Source organism: Arachis stenosperma, chromosome 10 (genome assembly GCF_014773155.1).
Source record: "Arachis stenosperma cultivar V10309 chromosome 10, arast.V10309.gnm1.PFL2, whole genome shotgun sequence".
In the NCBI taxonomy this organism is placed as follows: Eukaryota; Viridiplantae; Streptophyta; class Magnoliopsida; order Fabales; family Fabaceae; genus Arachis; species Arachis stenosperma.
In genome coordinates, this window is record NC_080386.1 from 119,278,709 (window position 1) to 119,297,875 (window position 19,167).

Here is a 19,167-nt window from a genome sequence, read left to right on the forward strand (position 1 = left end):
AAATTAATTAATTGATATAATTAATTATAATTAATCAATTCATATAAATTATAATAAATGGTGAGATTTGAATATCTAATCAAATTAATTAATTGATATAATTAATTAATTATAATTGATTTGCTTTAACGAATTAAATGAAATAAATAAAGAAATGCCTCATGAGCATGCCACATCAGTTCCATCATTAAGTACAAAAATTTAATTTTTATATAATAGAATAAATAGAAAATAAAGATATTTTCTTAAATTAGTATAATTATGTATTATTCATTAAATATTCATTGTAATATTGTAATATAATTATAATAAAGATATTTTTCTAAAATAAATTTATTTAGAGAAATATAAATTGGTTAGGAATAACCGGTGCCATTATCATATAATTATCATATTATTATTATTATTATAATTATTATTATTATTAATATAATTAAAATAATTAAAAAAATTTCGATTGATAATTGATAAGTAGTTTAATAATGCATTAAATATTGATTTTATATAACTATAATAAAGATATTTTCTTAAATTAGTATAATTATGCATTATTACTTCAATGCTAATTATAGTATACTTATATATAATAAAGATATTTTTATAAAATAAACTTAGAAAAAAAAACAGTGCATTCATTTTGGTGGGAAAATGAAGTTATGAGGAATCGACACCTTACTTCTATTAGTTGGAGGAAAACCCAGTTTTAGTATATTAAGTAGATAGATTTAGAGTTATAAGATGAGTGGACAACCAAGTTTGAGTTTGTTCGTTAAGATAGTGTTTGGTTAGTAAGTATGTCCATACAAAATAAAAATATGTTGCTACATGGTTATTATTTAAAAATTTTAAAAGACATGTTGGTATACATATTAATACAAATTACATATATTTAAAATACTTTAGTTTTGTCTGTATCAATTGCATTAGTTGAAAGAATTTTTTCTGCTTTGAACATCATAAAGAGTTTGCTTCGCAACCATATAGAAGATGAATTTTAAAATGAGTGTTTAGTGACATATATAGAAAGTGAGACATTTGATTGTATTGACAATGAAAAGATTATTCAATTTTCAAAATATGAAATCCAAAAGAATGGAATTTTAAATTATATATTATTTTAAATTATTATTTTATTATTTTAATTTGTTAGTTAAATAATTTGAGGAGTAATAATATTTTATAATATTATAATATAATTATAAAAATTATTATTATATTATATACATTTTCCTGCACTGATGAAAATTTCTGGATCCGTCATTGAGTGGGTGGACGTTACAGATACTGTAGGTGAACATGTATGTCACGTGTTGACTCAGTACGCATGCAGCGTGATGGACACGTGTCCTAATCAAAAGTAACACGCACCATGCGTGTTGCACACGTGCCAAACATGTAGGCAACACGCAATTTGCGTGTTGTACACGTGTCAAATGCAGGTTGGATAACATTATAACATGTAACCTGCAAGGTGAGTCCTCTTTGCTTATAAAAATCGAAGCTCGCTACCATCCTAAGTTAATATCCTAAATTCCGGTTTCAGCTGTCCAGGTGTCACAACCCCAGGTAAACTTCGAACATGCATGAATCCTTTTTTTCCAGCACAGTTGTTTCGCGGCCTTATTTTGTTTTAAACCATTCAACCAGCTCGTGCGTTTGAATGTTGACAATTCGACCCCTTTCCTGCTGTCATTCAATTCCGGTCTCAATCAAAGTATGGTTATTATATATATATTGTATATTTTATTTATAATTTATAATCTATAATATTAATAATATTAATAATTAATATAATATTATTAATTAATTATTAATTTGATTTTTATTTTATACTCTTAATTCTTCATTTTCCATTGTGTTCTGCGGTGTGCTTTTGTTTGTGCATTTAAGTAGAGCGACCCTGACAGTGTAGGAACCCACACCAAGTAGAGGAAAATTTCTACCCTTTACAGAGAATTTCCACTTTCTTGCAAAAAAACCTCGCTATCGATTTCCAATGTCCCGAATAATAATCGAAAAGGTTGATCATGCATTACACGGTGGGCATGGTAGCGATGAGGCCTATTTCAACACCCCTGCCTTGCCAACCGACTTGATTTTGAAGATTTTCCTTCATTCTGATGCAAAAACTATAGGAAGGGGGAGGTGTATGTCTCGCGATTGGTACGACAGATTGAACCGGGCGAGTAACATGGTGACTCATTTCAAATCGTTTGGTGGGAAGGCGGTGGTTCTACACTTGGACAATCCCCTGAGAGATGCTGATTGTGGAAGGCTTTCCATGTTTGTCTTTGATACTCGTGTAGCCATTCCAATTTCGACTCCTATGGAATGGACCTGGTTTTCCCTTGTGGGAACAGCCTCCAGCAAGTTATGTGCAAGATTCTCAATAGACGGTCGTTCGAGTTCATTGATCACTTGGGAGCCTTTGGGTTCGTCGCGGTCTGTTATTGCTGATCCCGGGTCTGACGGCTACCACTATAACCACCGTGACGACTGCTCTGCTTATGCCTTTTTTAGCATCGTTGGTTGTGATGCTTATAAGATTCTCAGTCTGACGAAGCGTAATGTGGCAAGTCCTGGATACGACGTGCAGATGTATCTCTCGACTACGGGTAGATGGAGTGGCACTGTCCGCACCCCCCCAATGATCGACAGGCTGAGCAGTGGGTATGCCGTCGCAAGCAGCTGTGTTTTCTGGGTCAATTGTGAAGGTAGATTCACGAAGACACCGGTCTCAGTGGTTCGATTTGCAACTATGGACTCCGCGTGGGATGAGATAGAGATAGGCGCAGGCGCTTGTGTGGATCATCCCACCTTGATTGGCCACGAAGATTATGTAGATGTCGTAACGTATGAGCGGTCCGCATTGAGATTTGGAGTACATGTCATGTCCATCCAAGTTAGCAATGCTGGCTCCATGTCCTGGGGTCGACATCTTTTTGTTGCTGTCGCTAACATCACGGAAACACCCTCCATGAAGATAGACCGCGATCTCCTCGGGATCAGCCACTGTGTCTGCGGATTCGACGGTGCTGCGGCGTCACTTGATGAGGTTGTTTCGGTTGCCCAGTTCCGCTCTATTGGTCTCAACGACAGAGTTGTGAAGTTTATTGGAAGCCTTACATGGCCTGGAGTTGTTTGCATCCGGGGTTGCATGGGGTTTTCTATAGAAGTCTGACTGCTTGCTGATTATCGTGTTGTTCTTTTACGAGATGTTTTGTGCTCTGTGATTCCGTTAGTCTATTGTATGCACTTGCTTAACAAGTTGGTGGTTTGACATAGGGGGTGTTTAGTTTTGGCCCCCGGGTTTAATGCATCATGTTCCGGGGGCTAATGGGTTTGATATAGTTTAGAACTTTTGTCTCCATCTCTCTTGAGCTATTAATGTTTCATGGTATAATTATCTTTTATAAATCACGCTTTTTTATTCCCTGGTTATCATGTAACCTATTGGGCATTGTTTATTGGTAATGCTACGTCTGGATTTGGTGGTTATGGTAATGGTTGGTTTGGCCAAGAACCTTGAGTTGCGGTTACTTGTCCTCTATTTGCAACATATTGTAACTTATCCACAGCCCGCTTGATCCGTTGGGCTGCCGTTTTCAACCCGCCGTTTCAATCCAAAAGCATCATTAGACGCATCACCATTCTCTCAGGGATTACCGGCCTTTTCTCTCCACATGGGCCCAAATCTATTGTATTTGTTACTGTGCTTCGGTAGAGCATTGGCCCACACTTATCTTTTGACCTAATCCTACTGCAACGACCTCCCCTGATTTCATATCCGATTAGTTCCCTTGCCTCGGCCGTCACTCGCGGCTATTAGGTTGGCGGAGCTATGCGTCTCTGTGATCGTTCCGCATGTGCTTATTTTCACAGTTATGGTGGCACTTGCTCCTCACCGTGGCCGGGACCCTTTTCATTTTGCAGTCTACCTCGGTAACTCGCGATTCATCCAATCTATTGTGATTTTTTTACATTGTTTTCGCATATTTTTACCTCCTCCGCCGGTGTTGCTGCTATGCTCGGTTTGTGTTCTCCAAGATATCGCATTTTCAAACCTCATGCATGGAAAAATCTTGTGTTTCAGCTATTGCCGGACGACCCCATTTATTGATGCCGCCTAAGTTCGTTGACCGCACCTGTTAATTACATCCACTTCTGAGCTGCCTAATCTGCGATGCAGCTCCGGCTATTGTCCGGCATTGCTTCGTTAATGCATTGTTCGAGCATATAGGCTTCCCTGGCGCTGCTTTCCTTGACTGTCCCCATCTCCCTGCGCAGGTTATTAATCAACTGTTCCTTTGCCTATAATGATTATAGTTTTAATAATACCATCAATTGTAGTTCATCCTCACTAATAGTTAAACACAGGGTTTCCTTTTCTTGCAGTCAAGAATAAAGTGATCCAATTAATAATTAAAGGATTGTTTTTGTCTTTTCTTAATCAGCGTATCATGCATTATATATTATATATATGTAGTCTATATTATTGTATTATTATTTATTATATATATGAAAAATGAAGATTAAATTGCCACATATGCCATATGACATATTAAAGCATCGTTTTATTGACATTTCTCAAGTAACTCATCTAACACAAAAATGATTTATATGGATTTATTTGTTCGGTCTCTGTATGTGGTTATATCTTTATCTTTATTTTACACAAGTACAATTCCACCTTGACTTTGATTCCGGGGGAAAAAATAACAAACCATTTGTAATTGAGCCAATACAAATTAAGATCCTTTATTTTAACTTATCGCTTTTTTATTGTCTATTAAATTTTAAGATTTAAAATTTAGATTTTAGATAAACAACATAGTTTAAAAAAATTTCTGATTCGTTTTTTGGAAACAAACAATTTTTACATATTTTTTACAAACCCAATATGAATTTTGGCAATATTTTTTTATTTTTGATCAAACTTGCATAGGGACGGTTATTGGAGAGATGATACCATGCGCTAAACGAAAAAGACCTGTGTGTGCTGAATTCATGTGTTCTGCGATTTGATTTTCTCTTATAAGTTTTTAAAGTTTTACCTAGCCCAGATAAAGTTTTACATGTCTTGTTGTTGCAGTGGCTCGTTTTTTAATTGGGACTAATGCAAAGGCAATGTGTGCTTTGGCAAGAGATCGAAGAAGAGTTTGGGCTTCTATTCATCATTCATGTAGTCAAGTGTTTGAACTGTTGGATGAGTTGTACTCGCTCGAAGGTGGCAGAACTGTGTATTGTCGCCAAGCTTCTGACACATATGAGGTTCCAGGCTAGCAATCTGTTAACTTCTGTGCACATCATAATCTTGCCTATTGCAACGTGTAAGTTTTATTCTTTTTGAGATTGTGTTCTGATCGGTTGCTATTTTATACAATCAAGCTTTTATATAAGTTAATGTTCCTTTATGCATGCCAAAATCAAGGTGCGCTGCTCATGATCCCTACTACTCTGACTGGGGTTGCATATCTTGACCTATTTAACAATTTGATTTACCTTGAATACATTTTGCTTATTAGGCGATGACTTCCTGTTTGCTGAATTCCCCCTCTAAGCTACCATTGGCACCGTTACTTTTGCTATTCACATTTGGTGCTCAACATTCAACTGGTTAACAAACTGTTAGATGCAATCAACCAATGCCTCTACGCGTCCTCCCTTTTATTTTTGGCTGCCAAGTATGTTCTTTTCCTCCTAATAATTTCTGTTTCCCAAATTTATTCATTTCTTATTTATTATTTATTTCTATGCTAATAGGTTAGCCCAGCTTTTGCATTGCAAATACATTTACATATACGTCAACGGTTTTGAAATCTGTCAGAGCGCTCATTTTTTACTTGATGTCCCCATACCGTTTTTGCTTGGTTCCGATGCATCTCTCCATGTATGATACATCCATCCCACATGCCCATTCATCTAAACTTGCTTCCATTTCAATATGCTTGGTGATTCAACGCAATTAATTAGTGTAGGTCTGTTCTATTCTTTCCTATCCATCCTGTTCAACCCTGCGAATCTATCGTGACAAGACAGATTCCTACCTGGAGTTATTGAACTTCATTTTCCATACTTGCTTCAACACTTTCTGTGAATTACATTTAATGATACTTTATCTTCTTTTAGTCATACTTATGTCAGGTGTAATTAAACTAAGTTATTATGAATGCTATTTTTAGTCTTCAGAATACTTCGTTGCTGGCTGATCTTATTTGATGATCTGCATTTATTGAGTACCTGGTTCTTATCAATTTTCGTCGCGCTATTCTCCAATAGGCGGGAACTTTTACTTCTTCATATTTTTTAATTTTCCCCGGTTGTGCCTAATTAGTTCTGAACCGTCGACATATATTACTTGCTATATATTGTATATATATCTTTTTTATTATATCTGTTGCTCATTATCCTGATTAGTTTTCATTGTATTAGATGATAAGTATTTATAATGCGTTATTTAATAAGCCCTCTCATCATCACATCAGTGGGGATTCTATTTAATGTGCTTCAGGGGGCCCTATTTTTTTTACTGAAGACCGCTTGGTTGCTTTGATTATTGAACAATTCTTTCATAATTTTTTGGTCTCCTTGCATTGTTATCATCTAAATCACTTTTGTCTCTCCTTTTATTCGGTTAATTGGTCATACTACCTATTGCTTAAGTGCTTAATTTAAGTTAAGCAATTTATTATCATGAAAATACTCATAGTTATCACACTTGTGGTGCCCACCTCACTTTCGTATTGCTTTACTCATTACTTCTTCAATTCTTTATTTATTCCAATCCTTTCCTTTAGTGTAGGTAATCCAATCTCGCCTTTGTTATCCGGGCCTGGATGGCCCAAATAACAAACCTGCCCACGACTACGGATCCCATATATCTTATAACAATACCATAAATTATGTCACCATCTCCTCAGCTCAATAGGTTTATTCGGTTGTTAGATATAATAATTTAGTTTAATTATTTTGATTAATAATTGACTTCTCATTTTTTATTTATTATTCCAAAACTTTACTCAAACCAATTTTTCTTTGTTTTATTTCTCATCTTTTGGACGATTTCAACAATTATTATTGCTTTGTTAATTTTTTATTTTAATTTTCAATCTGACATTATTTTTTTTCATTCCATTAATTTTAATTATAAATATCAATATTCCCATTTCAATTTTGCCTATCTAATCCAGGTTTTTTCTTTCCATCCGACCCACGGTGGACGTAATCATATGCTCAGTCCTTTCATAATATAATCCACTTTGATATAGTTTTCTTCAATTATTACTGATAAATTTTTACTTTTATCTCTCATTCCTTCATCAATTACATCAACCATTATTATTTCAATTTTTTATATTATTAGTATTTTTTTTATCCCTCACAGCTTTATAGGCACCGCTTACTATATAGTACTTAATTTGTAACTACAACAATAGATACATAAATATATAAATAGATACATAGATACATAAATATAAAGATAAAAATTATGACTAAATTAATACAAATATTTGAATGGCCCATTCATAACCCACGTATATGCATGAGCGTTTCTCACACAAACATACATATGTTATTTTAAATAAATAAATAAATCTATATTTATTAAAATAAATAAATCTTATGTTATATATATATATATAATATATATATATATATATATTAATATATATATATATATATAATATATATATATATATATACATATATTCCCAGTCTACCTACACATCACTAACTCACGCAACACTCCACACCCTCCCCCCCCCCCCCACTCCACAGGAATCCGCTGTCTCCTCCAAAGTTGTTTTTGTTTTTAGCCATGCGGTCATTCTCAGTAATCTTACAAAAGTTTATTTACGGCTTGGTGGACCATGGGTGAGTCACCAATATATATGTTGTTTTCTATTTATGTTGTCACACACAAGCCTCTGCGTTCCTTTTTTAGCGATTTCTGTTAACAAGATAAGGCAAAATGAGATTTTTGTGTCCGTACATAGCATCTGACAGTGTTGCTGTTCTTTGTGAAGTATGTGCCTGTGGCCATCGGCTGATGCGGGTGAAAATGGTGATCCCAACCCTGATTTTTATAGACTTCTCTTCCTTGCATTGGACCCTGTGGCCGTACGTTTCCTTTTGCCTCCACACCTCTCTTATTCATATCTTCATAAATCATGTTTTCTTTTTTTGCTATCTATTGCATATACTCTATCTGTTACTTGAAGATAATCATGTAAAGCGTGCTCTTTTGTGGTTGTCCAAATCCCCGGCCTTATTTTCCTTTGGCTAAATGGCCGCATGCCATATTCTCCCTGATCTTTTAACCTATATGATACATTTATCATGATATTTATCATTGTTTGTGGCACATTATTACATGATATATATATATATATATATATATATATATATATATATATATATATATATATATATATATATATATATATATATATATATATACATGACTTGAAAATATACGGTTCCTATCAAAATTTGTCTCCTATGTTTATAACATTTTGTCCATATCTATCACTTGAGAAATTATTACTACTACGATAAAAAATTTATTTTTTATTTTATAGTTGAATAAATGTTTCTGCTTTATTTTTTTGATTATTTTCCTGTTTTAGTATATTTAAATAGTTATTTATTTATGGAGATATTGCCAAAAGTCCAAAGAAATATTCATCCAGGTACTTTTACTTAGCTATTTTAATTTTTATATATATCTAGACATATATATATATATATATATATATATATATATATATATATATATATATATATACTCTACATATACATGACTTGAAAATATACGGTTCTTATCAAAATTTGTCTCCTATGTTTATAATATTCTGTCCATATCTATCACTTGAGATGTTCTTACTACTACGAGTAAAAATTTAATTTTTATTTTGTAGTTAAATAAATGTTTCTGTTAGATTTTTTTGATTATTTTCATATTTTTGTGTATTTAAATAGTTATTTATATATGGAGATATTTCCAGGAGTCCACAGAAATATTGATGCACGTACTTTTACTTAGCTATTTTAATTTTAATTTTCTGATGATGACGAGGTGTGTCTATGATAACTATATATATATATATATATATTTTTTTTTTTTTTATACACACACACACACCGAGTTTTTCTCAGTTTGTCTCTGCCCTCTCCATATGTTTTTCAGAGACGAGTCCCGGTCCCCGGTCCTTTTTATCGCGCTTTTCGTCATGAACTTGGTGATTTCATGATGTTTAGGGACAATCATGGTAATGAGTTTCGTGTCATGCTAGACAAGGTTGGTAACAATGCTTTTTTTTCTGAGGGCTTTCGCTCCATGGTTGCCGCGTACAACATAAGGCATGGAGCTTGGTTGCGCGCCTACTATGAAGGTGACAGCATTCTATGCACCTCAATCAGGAACCTTGACGGATCCCGCATTGCGTATCCAAGGCCACGTTCTCGGACCAGCATTGCTGCTCCAGCAAGCAGTGGTGTTAATTATCATCAAACCGGCGTCTTTTCTGGTGCTGTGATGCATACGGATGACGTTATACCTCCATTTTCCATTGACTACACTCCTCCCACTTCTCCTGTTCGTAGCAACGCTTTAGGCAGCCCATTGATCTCGACCAACAGCCTCGGCTGTCCTGTGTATGTTGCCTCGACTACGTCACACGCGAGTCCCGTGGTCCACCTTGATCTTGGTTCGCAGGACCGATCACTTACTCCGACCCATGCAGCAGGTAACGGCCAACTTATTTTAATATTATCCATTTGTGTTAGGGATATTCTCTCTCTCCCACAAATTTTTTTCCGCTCATTGAGTTCAACGGGTATCTAAGCAGTAGAATTCTCTCACCATGTTTTTGGTTGCAGATGCTGCCAGTTTCTCCGAGTGGATCCGTCGCTAGATTTGTTCTCGACCTTTCCTCCTGACCCTTTATTCTCCTACCATATCTAATGCATGTTTCAAGTTTAGTCTCGACTCCTCCCGTTTTCTCCAGTTGTGGTTTCGGATTTCGTCCAGCGTCTTTTGTTTCTTTTCCTTTCTTAATTTACTATCGGGCATCTGTGCCACTGTCTTTTTAAACCTTGGTAGTTTTAGAAAGGCTCATATGTAACTATGCTATGTGTTTTATAAATTCTGATATATATATATATATATATATGTGTGTGTGTATGTGTATGTATGTATCTTACGGGCCTAATATTTATTATTCGATAATGCTATAAGACTATACATTATATATTATATTATTTCTTATCATCATGCACTATGCCACATGAATTAGTTGCGTATTAGTTTCGCCCCCCCACCATTTTTTCATCCACCATGTCCACGCTGATAGATATGCATTTATAAGCATGGATAAGATTTGTTATATACATAAACATCATTCTATAAATCATAGCAAATGTAGATATCTGTTTAATAATGCAAACAATGTACCCTCATGATTTTGTTGTTAATTCTATGTACGTGAGATACATTGATTGAATTTCATTGATCATTAATATCGGGGTTGTTACTTGATAAATTCACAAATCAAAATTTCATAATTTATAGATTATACCTTATAATAGAATCACCGCATATACATTCTATGTTATTCTATTAGTATTATATTATTACTATACTATTAAGTCATATATATCTTATTTGTCTTTATTGTCTATGCTTCTTAATCGTTATACATTTTCTAATACCTTCTTCTTATATACTATTCTATAATTCTATATTCTATATATTCTATATATATATAAACTATTTTCTATTTTTATCACATGGTCATGTAAATGCCTGCGTATATACATATAATGTACATTGTTTACTTTTTTTTTAAATAACTGTTACGAATAGTTGACTATGTTACTATTAGTATAGTATTACTATTACTATTAGTATTAGTAATATTATATACTATATATAATATAGAATATTTAGTATATAGTATATATAATATCCTAGTATATATATATATATATATATATATATATATATATATATAATATATATATAAACTATTCATGTAAATTATATGTCTAAAATATATATGTCTATAATCTATATAATTTATAATATATTTACATTTATATATATTATATTATATATTTTTTAATTTGTGTGTTATTTGTATATATGCATATTTAACACTGCAATCAAAGCATGGTTCTGGTCTGTTCGGTCCTTTAATTAATTTTGCTATAGCTACAAACCCTAACAGCTGCTTCCATTCAATAATTCCATCTACTTCTTTAACTTTGCCATTGTCCTATCCTTTTCCCTTTAATCAAAAAAAGATCCTTGTCCAATTCCTTCTCTCTTCATTTTTTATTATTCATCTTTTGCCGTTCAACCTCATCTGCTCGCAAGGTGGTTTTCTTCTAACAAAAGGTGATTTGATATTCTTTTCTTTTGCATTCTGAATATCTTTTTCGTGGTTAATGGTTATCATTGTCCAAACAACCTAATCTTGATTTCTTCCCGGTCGTTTTCCATTCATTTGCCCACGACATTCGTGCTCCTCTCGGTTAGTTTTCTTCCGCACCTTCACACAACCGTCGTCTCCGTCTTGCTGGGTCACGCTTGGTTGCCTGTTTCATACTGGGTAAGTTGGAAACCTTCCCTTTGATTTTCAAAGACTCAATCGTTCATTTACTGTGCTGTTCGTGACTGCCAGTATTTTCCTAGCTAATTGGGTGACTTCTCCATTTGATTCTGCCCGTTATATGCAGCAGGAACATGTCTAGCTTATTTCTCTCAGTAGTTGCACGCAGATGCATTATTTTCTGTTTGGACTCCTGCATGGTGCGTCTCTTTCCTCCGTCCCATAACCGAATGATTCAGATTTTATGATATGCGATTAAATTCCAAAATCATTTTAGTAACCATAAATTTTACTTCCAGGCCACCGTTGCTCTTCCCTCAAGTTTTTATCGTGAATTTCGTTCTGAATTGCCAGACGAGGTTACATTTGTCGATTCATTTGGCCGTCGGTTCACCATGCTGCTCCACAAGACTCCTGCTCTTTGCCTGATAGTGGCAGGGTTTCCACAACTAATTAATGCCTACACCATTAAGGGAAGATGTTGGTTCTTTATGGCATACGTGGGTGATGCCGAGTTCCTTATGTTCCATGTGCTAGAGGTGAATGCGCGACTCCCAGATGCCGTAGTTTCATCCATGTATCCTATAGCCGTTCATGACCTAATAGGGAATGCTTGTAGCAATGTTGCTGCTTGTTTTGTGCCCGCTTTGTCTCAAGACGAGGATTCCTTGCTGCCACATTCAATCCACTCTAATTTGCCATCAGTAATATATCCTGTGGGTGATACATACACCATCCAATTCGCCTCGACCATACAAACTCTGCCCATGCTTTCGTTTCTTCTGGATATTTATCTCACTTTTACTACTGATCAATTATATTACTTCGTTTAGTTTTTCTTTCATTCAAAACCGCTTATCTTCTCTATTATTTTAAATGTTTTATTTCATAAACTTAGTCCATTTTATATTATTAATATTTTCTTTATTTTTAAATTCAGGTTTTTATATTTACCAATACATATATATATATATATATATATATATATATATATATATAATATAGATATAGATTATAGAATAGTAGAATAGTATATTATAAGGAAGCATAAACTCATTATGAATAATAGAGAAGATGACATGTATGATATATTCAATTTTATTTAATTTATATATACATTATATTATGGTCATTTTCATGATTAATCATTGTATTACACGATAAATATTGTTAAATTTATTTGTCTTAGTTTTTTTTTTTGTGACCTGTTCTTAACTGTGAAAACGTTATTGCTGATTTAAAATTATTGTTTTCAGAATTCATCGATTGTTTTAGAATCGCACGTAAAGCAAGGATTAGGCAAGCATAGTAAATCCTGATAACTCAATCAGTGCCTGGTTAACAAATATTTTAGTACAATATTCAAAATGGCATTACTATTTTATATTTGTTTCATTAGTATTAAATTAGTAAATTTTTACTTTTTGTCTAATATAATAGTAGTTTATCTCACAGTTAAAAAACTTAAAGCAATTGCTTTTTTTTTATTTGTTTTTTTTTGGAATCAGCTGTGCTGCTCTGTTTTGTTTTTTTCCGCTCTGCTCCTTTCTTAAAATCTGCACCGGACCACGGTATTGCATCCTCCCTCCATGGATAACACCTCTTTTTTCCTTGCAGGTTCCTCACCATGGAACGTCGACACGTCCCGTGACAAACACCTTCGTCATGTAACACCTACGACGTGAGTATTGCCTGAAAGTGCCATTTCACTTCAAACTCTAGAACCGGGGATTATGATGCAATTAAAGACTTAACCAATATCCCCGTATAAGTTGGTGTGGTATTCTTTCCTCCTTAGCATGGCACCTTTTTGCCGAGCCTCACCTCTAGGCACCGTTGGGCATGGGTCCTTTCCATAAATTTCCTCCCCTTTAATCACAGTCCTATAAATTTTTCCAAGTTATTTTCGACATTTGATAACTTGTTCTGATCAAATACGCAGTCTGCTTGGCCATTCGCATTTCTCCCCGTCTTCATCTTCTCATATGGCTCGGACTAGCGATGACCAACTAGAAGCTGTCACCGCATCTTCCATTGAACCAGGTGTCATTTTCAACGAACATGCTTATGACTTTATATATATTTTTACCTATTTTTACACTCACGCCACAGTTGAATTTTTTATTATTTTGAATTTTCCATAGATGTTTGGTCTATCGGGCAACCAACCCAAAGTTGTGTTTTTTGTGGGGCAAAAATGTGGGTTCACGAGCGCCTTGCGAAAGGTGGAGCCAATAACACTATATTATTTGCTATTTGTTGTATGAGTGGAAAGGTCACTCTCCCTTTGTTGCCGGTTCCGCCACCATTGTTGTGGGTGTTGTTGAATGGTGACGATCAACGAGCTTTGCATTACCAGAAACATATCAAGGCCTTTAATGGTATGTTTTCGTTCACATCTATAGCTGGAAAGATTCAGTACACACTAAACAAGGGTTCTGCCCCCCCATGTTTGTTATAAGTGGCCAAAATTACCATTCAATTGGCAGTTTGTTGCCACAACAGTCCAGCAAGCCCAAGTTTGCTCAGCTCTACTTTTATGATACAGAAAATGAAGTCCAGAACCGGATTAATGCAATTGGGTAAGTATGTCGTTGTTATGATATGTTCAAACTTTATTGTGTGTATTATATGATTCTTTTGTGACCTGGATTTATGTTCGTTTATTTGATTTTTCGGCTAATGTAGCATGTCTAATGAAGACCAAACTATTGATCATACCATTGTTGCGGATCTAACCAGCATGCTTGACTCCAACAACTCTCTTGCTAAGTGCTTCCGATATGCTAGGCAAAGGTTCACTGATGATTCAACGACTCCGCTGCAGCTTCGTCTTATCAAGAAGAGGAATACGGATGGTAGAAGATACAATCTGCCATCAGCGTCTGAAGTTGCTGCTCTTATTGTTGGTGATTTTGATGCCGACAACCTTTCAAGGGACGTTGTCATTCAGACACATTCGAGCCTTCTTAAACGGATTGATGTTAACCATCCACAGTATCTTGCACTACAGTACCCCTTGCTTTTTCCGTACGGAGAAGATGGTTTTCGTAGTGATATCTTAATATCCGATGAAAGATCTAAGCAGCAGTTACATAAGCGAGAAACAATTAGCATGAGGGAGTTCTTGTCTTTTCGTATCCAAATGAGATCAAATGAGTAGCAAGTGCTTCTCAAATCAAGACGTTTGTTTCAACAATTCTTGGTTGATAGTTACACAATGGTCGAAGCGGAAAGATTACAGTATCACAGGTTCCACCAAAGCAAGTTTCGTTCACATCAACTGCAAGGCCTTCACGAGTGTCTAATACAGGGTGAAACACAAGCTGCAAGAACTGGAAAACGAGTTATCTTGCCGTCTTCCTTTGTTGGTGGTCCCCGATACATGTACAACAATTGCAAAGATGCATTTGCTATTTGCAGGTATGCCGGATACCCTAGCTATTTCATTACTATCACATGTAACCCAGAATGGACCGAGATTAAAGAGTGCGTTGCGGCATATTCATTAAAGCCAAGTGATAGGCCAGATATCATATCAAGGGTTTTCAAGATCAAGTTAGATGTGTTGCTCAAAGACTTAAAGGATGGGTCCATATTCAGAAAGCCTAAAGGAAGTGAGTTTTCCCATTCATTTTCTACTATGTCGCGCTTACACATTTGTTATTTTTCCATCAATGTCGACTTGCCTCTAACATATTCTTTTGCTTTTTCCCAATGTCTTTGTTCCAGTTGTGTACACAGTTGAATTCCAAAAGCGTGGTCTGCCCCATTGTCATATTTTATTGTTTGTTCAACCAGCCGAGAAGCCTCGATCATCTGAGGATATTGACCATCATATATCGGCTGAGATCCCCGACGAACATACACAACCTAAGCTGTACAGCTTAGTACAGAAATTCATGATTCACGGACCATGTGGGGTTTTGAACATGAGTAGCCCGTGTATGGTTAATGGGAGGTGTTCCAAGTTTTATCCAGTGTCTTTCCGTGAAAAAACATCCATAGACAGTGCAGGTTTTCCCAAGTATAAACGGTCGGATAATGGTCGTTCAACAACCAAGAGGAATGTTAATCTCGACAATAGGTTTGTTGTCCCATACAATGCAACATTATTCCTTAAGTATGGCTGCCACATAAATGTTGAGTATACTTGCCAGACGTCTGCAATTAAGTATTTGTTCAAGTATGTCCACAAAGGTAATGATCGTGTCACAGCTTCGTTCTTTCGATCACATGATTCAGCTGGTTCTGATGTCACTGTCGATGAAATACATAACTACTATGACTGTCGGTATATATCTGCATGTGAGGCATCCTGGCGGCTATTCGGCTTTGAGATTCAGTACAAAGAGCCTAATGTCATCCGCCTACCTTTCCATCTTCCAAATGAACAAAATGTTCTGTACGAAGATCACCAGCTTATTGAGAATGTTATCGACGTTGCGGTCTCAAAGGACAGTATGTTTATTGGTTGGTTTAAGGCTAACAAGAATTTTGATCTGGCCCGTACGCTTACGTACGCGGAGATGCCGTCACTTTTTGTTTGGGACAAGCAGGGGTATATGTGGAGGCCATGGAAGCAAGGGAACGTGATAGGTCGACTCACACATATTCCTCACTCGCATGGAGAGGAGTACTTCCTTCGTTTGTTATTGAATTATCAAAAAGGGTGCCAGACATTTGCTGATGTCCGTACCGTTGGTGGAATTGTGTACGATACATTCAAAGAGGCCTGTTATGCCCTAGGTTTATTGCAGGATGATAAAGAATTTATTGATGCACTTAATGAAGCCAGTGCATGGGCATCGCCGAATTATATCAGGAGGTTGTTTGCAATGCTTTTGATGTCGAACAACATTGTGCGTCCTGACATGGTGTGGGAGAAATGTTGGCAACATTGTGTGGACAACTCGCTTCTTTCTGGAAGACATAACTTAGGTAAACGTTCCGTATTGCTTTTACTATCTGGTAACTGTTTCGCTATAGATTCATACCACTGCGTTCAAAAACTTTCGGTCGTCTCCACCTTTTGCAGTTTGTTATGCATTTATTTTATTTTCCCTTCGTCATCGTATTAAATTTGTTTCTTACGTAACTACGTTGCATTTTTTGCTTTTAGGTTTCCAGCGTTCTGTTCGTGAGATTAAGTCCATGACGCTTGCCAAAATTGAGATACTCTTGCAGCCAAATGGTCGGAGCCTGAATGAATTTCCTGACATGCCGTTTCCTGATTCTACTGGTTTACCTGAACCTTTTGACACAATTTTTTTCGACGAGCTTAATTTCGACAGGACAGAATTGGCAAGTATCGCCGTGGATTTGATTTCCCGGTTGAATCGGGACCAGCGTGTAGTGTTTGACACAATAACAACTGCAGTTCGTCATGACATTGGTGGTTTCTTCTTTGTCTGTGGTTATGGTGGAACTGGTAAGACCTTTCTATGGAATGCACTGTCTGCTTCGATAAGGTCTAAGGGTGATATTGTCCTCAATGTTGCATCTAGTGGCATTGCAGCTCTGTTGTTGCCTAATGGACGAACTGCTCATTCACGCTTTAAGGTTCCGCTCAGTGTTAACCAGGACTCTATTTGTAATATCAGGCAAGGCACACCCCTCGCGCGTCTTATTTCATCTGCAAAATTAGTTATATGGGACGAGGCACCTATGTTAAATAAATTTTGCTTCGAAGTGCTGGACAAATGCCTTAAGGATGTTCTTCGATTTGATCGTGGATATAATCCTCATGCTCTATTTGGTGGGAAAATTGTTGTTCTAGGAGGTGATTTCCGTCAAATTTTGCCTGTGATTCCTCGTGGTTCCCGGGAAGAGATCGTTCATTCATGTATTAATGCTTCAAACCTGTGACAATCTTGCCAAGTGTTGCAGTTAACTGAAAACATGAGACTTTCCCGTGGTTCACGAGATATACACGGTGTACAATTGAAGGAATTTGCTACATGGTTGCTTCAAGTTGGTGACGGGTTAATTGGAGACAATACCGATGGCGAATCAGTAATTAGAATACCTCACAACTTGTTGCTTAACGTTGAGTCTGCCTGTCTGCATGACTTGGTGTTGTTCGTTTATCCTGACATCTTACTCTATTCTTCTAGCGTTGATTATTTTAAGGATAGGAGTATATTAGCACCAACACTTGATGTCGTAACTGAAGTAAACAATCATGTGATGTCTTTGATCCCTGGCAACGAGAGGGTATACTTGAGCTCTGATACACTAATTAGTGAAGATGGTCACCTGGAATCTGAATTATATACAATGAGCACCGAGTCATTGAATGCGCTAAATTGTTCAGGGATTCCCCAACACCGATTAGTTCTTAAAATCGGTGTTCCTGTCATGCTTCTTCGCAATGTTGACCAATCAAAAGGACTATGCAATGGTACGCGCATGCAGGTTAAACGTCTTGGTGACCATATCATTGAATGTGTCATCTTAGCAGGTAGTAATACTGGTGATGCTGTATTTATTCCCAGGATGAACATGTCTCCCAATAATGATACATTACCAATAAGGTTTACTCGACACCAATTTCCAGTTGCTCTGTGCTTTGCGATGACCATAAACAAGTCTCAAGGTCAAACGTTGTCAACAGTTGGCGTCTATCTTCCGAGGCCTGTTTTTACTCATGGCCAGCTTTATGTTGCGCTTTCTCGGGTCAGCATGCATTCTGGACTAAAGATTTTATCTGTTGACTCTAACGGCAAAGTTTCAGATCATACTATTAATGTAGTCTACAGAGAAGTTTTTACCGGGATACTACCTAACATTCTCCCTTGATCATTTTACCTCTCATGTGCTCCTTCAGTAATCTTTTCGGTACGCATTCTTCTAACACTTAAGGTATAAATGAAGGACATTTTTCTGTTAGTTAACTACATATAAATATTATTTTTTATCTAATACATCTCTATACAAACAATTATTTTTAAAGGAAAATTCTAGAGGAGGGCTAACAATTTTATTTATTTTTTCCCAGCATGTAATCCGTAGATAACGATGAGTCATTCGATAAAATCTCGCACCAATCTACCAACATTAAATCATCATTCATACTTACTTGATGCTGCCAATCATAAACCGGGCTGGCCGCAAGCATTGTTTATTTTTAAATAATTTTATACGTTTTCCAATTGAATAATATTTATTTACAATTATTATTTTAATACCCGTGCTTGGCACGGGAGATAAAACTAGTTTTACTTAATTGCAAGAGAGGTGTTTTACTGCATTGTTGGTGTGATGGAGGACACCACAAATATAGTAGTTTACCACAACGGTGAGGTTATACGAAATACATATGAGGGGGTGAGTTTTGCGTGTGAGAATACATTTCTGTTTATGGTTTCGTACACTATAACGTTCACAGAACTATAGCACGGTCTCTATCAGAGCATAAAGAGTGATATTTTGAAGAGGGTGAGCAACATTCTCTACAAGAGTCAGGTTGTCGTATTTGACGGCCTAATACAGTTTGAGATTATGCCGATCATTGACGAAACAAGTATTCAGCAGATGTTTCATATTCAGC

At 35.9% G+C, this 19,167-nt stretch overlaps 3 protein-coding genes across 5 annotated transcripts; all 3 read left to right on the forward strand.

Moving 5' to 3' along the window:
- The first annotated feature begins 3,756 nt into the window (after nucleotides 1-3,756).
- Nucleotides 3,757-10,203, forward strand: LOC130956290 (uncharacterized). 3 transcript variants are annotated; one of them, XM_057883329.1, is made up of 8 exons: nucleotides 3,757-3,942; nucleotides 4,094-4,287; nucleotides 5,093-5,330; nucleotides 5,526-5,684; nucleotides 7,780-7,875; nucleotides 8,028-8,121; nucleotides 9,191-9,749; nucleotides 9,883-10,203. In XM_057883329.1, the coding sequence occupies exons 5-8, from the start codon at nucleotides 7,820-7,822 to the stop codon at nucleotides 9,915-9,917; spliced, it is 744 nt and encodes a 247-aa protein (XP_057739312.1). In that variant the 5' UTR covers nucleotides 3,757-3,942; nucleotides 4,094-4,287; nucleotides 5,093-5,330; nucleotides 5,526-5,684; nucleotides 7,780-7,819; the 3' UTR covers nucleotides 9,918-10,203. The 3 variants fall into 3 exon arrangements, with proteins under 3 accessions (XP_057739312.1, XP_057739313.1, XP_057739314.1); XM_057883330.1 differs by lacking the exon at nucleotides 7,780-7,875; XM_057883331.1 differs by lacking the exons at nucleotides 7,780-7,875; nucleotides 8,028-8,121.
- Nucleotides 10,204-14,835: 4,632 nt separating this feature from the next.
- Nucleotides 14,836-17,483, forward strand: LOC130957567 (uncharacterized). The gene is made up of 3 exons (XM_057884411.1): nucleotides 14,836-15,232; nucleotides 15,348-16,586; nucleotides 16,738-17,483. The coding sequence occupies exons 1-3, from the start codon at nucleotides 14,836-14,838 to the stop codon at nucleotides 17,481-17,483; spliced, it is 2,382 nt and encodes a 793-aa protein (XP_057740394.1).
- Nucleotides 17,228-18,416, forward strand: LOC130957569 (uncharacterized). The gene has a single exon (XM_057884412.1). The coding sequence runs from the start codon at nucleotides 17,517-17,519 to the stop codon at nucleotides 18,414-18,416; it is 900 nt and encodes a 299-aa protein (XP_057740395.1). The 5' UTR covers nucleotides 17,228-17,516.
- Nucleotides 18,417-19,167: the final 751 nt, after the last annotated feature.

Coding starts and splice junctions, on each gene's coding strand:
- LOC130956290 (XM_057883329.1), top strand. CDS start 7,820: ATGCGGTCATTCTCAGTAATCTTACAAAAGTTTATTTACGGCTTGGTG. Junction 8,122..9,190: donor TTGCATTGGACCCTGTGGCC/GTACGTTTCCTT, acceptor TATGTTTTTCAG/AGACGAGTCCCGGTCCCCGG. Junction 9,750..9,882: donor TACTCCGACCCATGCAGCAG/GTAACGGCCAAC, acceptor TTTTGGTTGCAG/ATGCTGCCAGTTTCTCCGAG.
- LOC130957567 (XM_057884411.1), top strand. CDS start 14,836: ATGGTCGAAGCGGAAAGATTACAGTATCACAGGTTCCACCAAAGCAAG. Junction 15,233..15,347: donor ATTCAGAAAGCCTAAAGGAA/GTGAGTTTTCCC, acceptor TCTTTGTTCCAG/TTGTGTACACAGTTGAATTC. Junction 16,587..16,737: donor CGTATTGCTTTTACTATCTG/GTAACTGTTTCG, acceptor TTTTGCTTTTAG/GTTTCCAGCGTTCTGTTCGT.
- LOC130957569 (XM_057884412.1), top strand. CDS start 17,517: ATGAGACTTTCCCGTGGTTCACGAGATATACACGGTGTACAATTGAAG.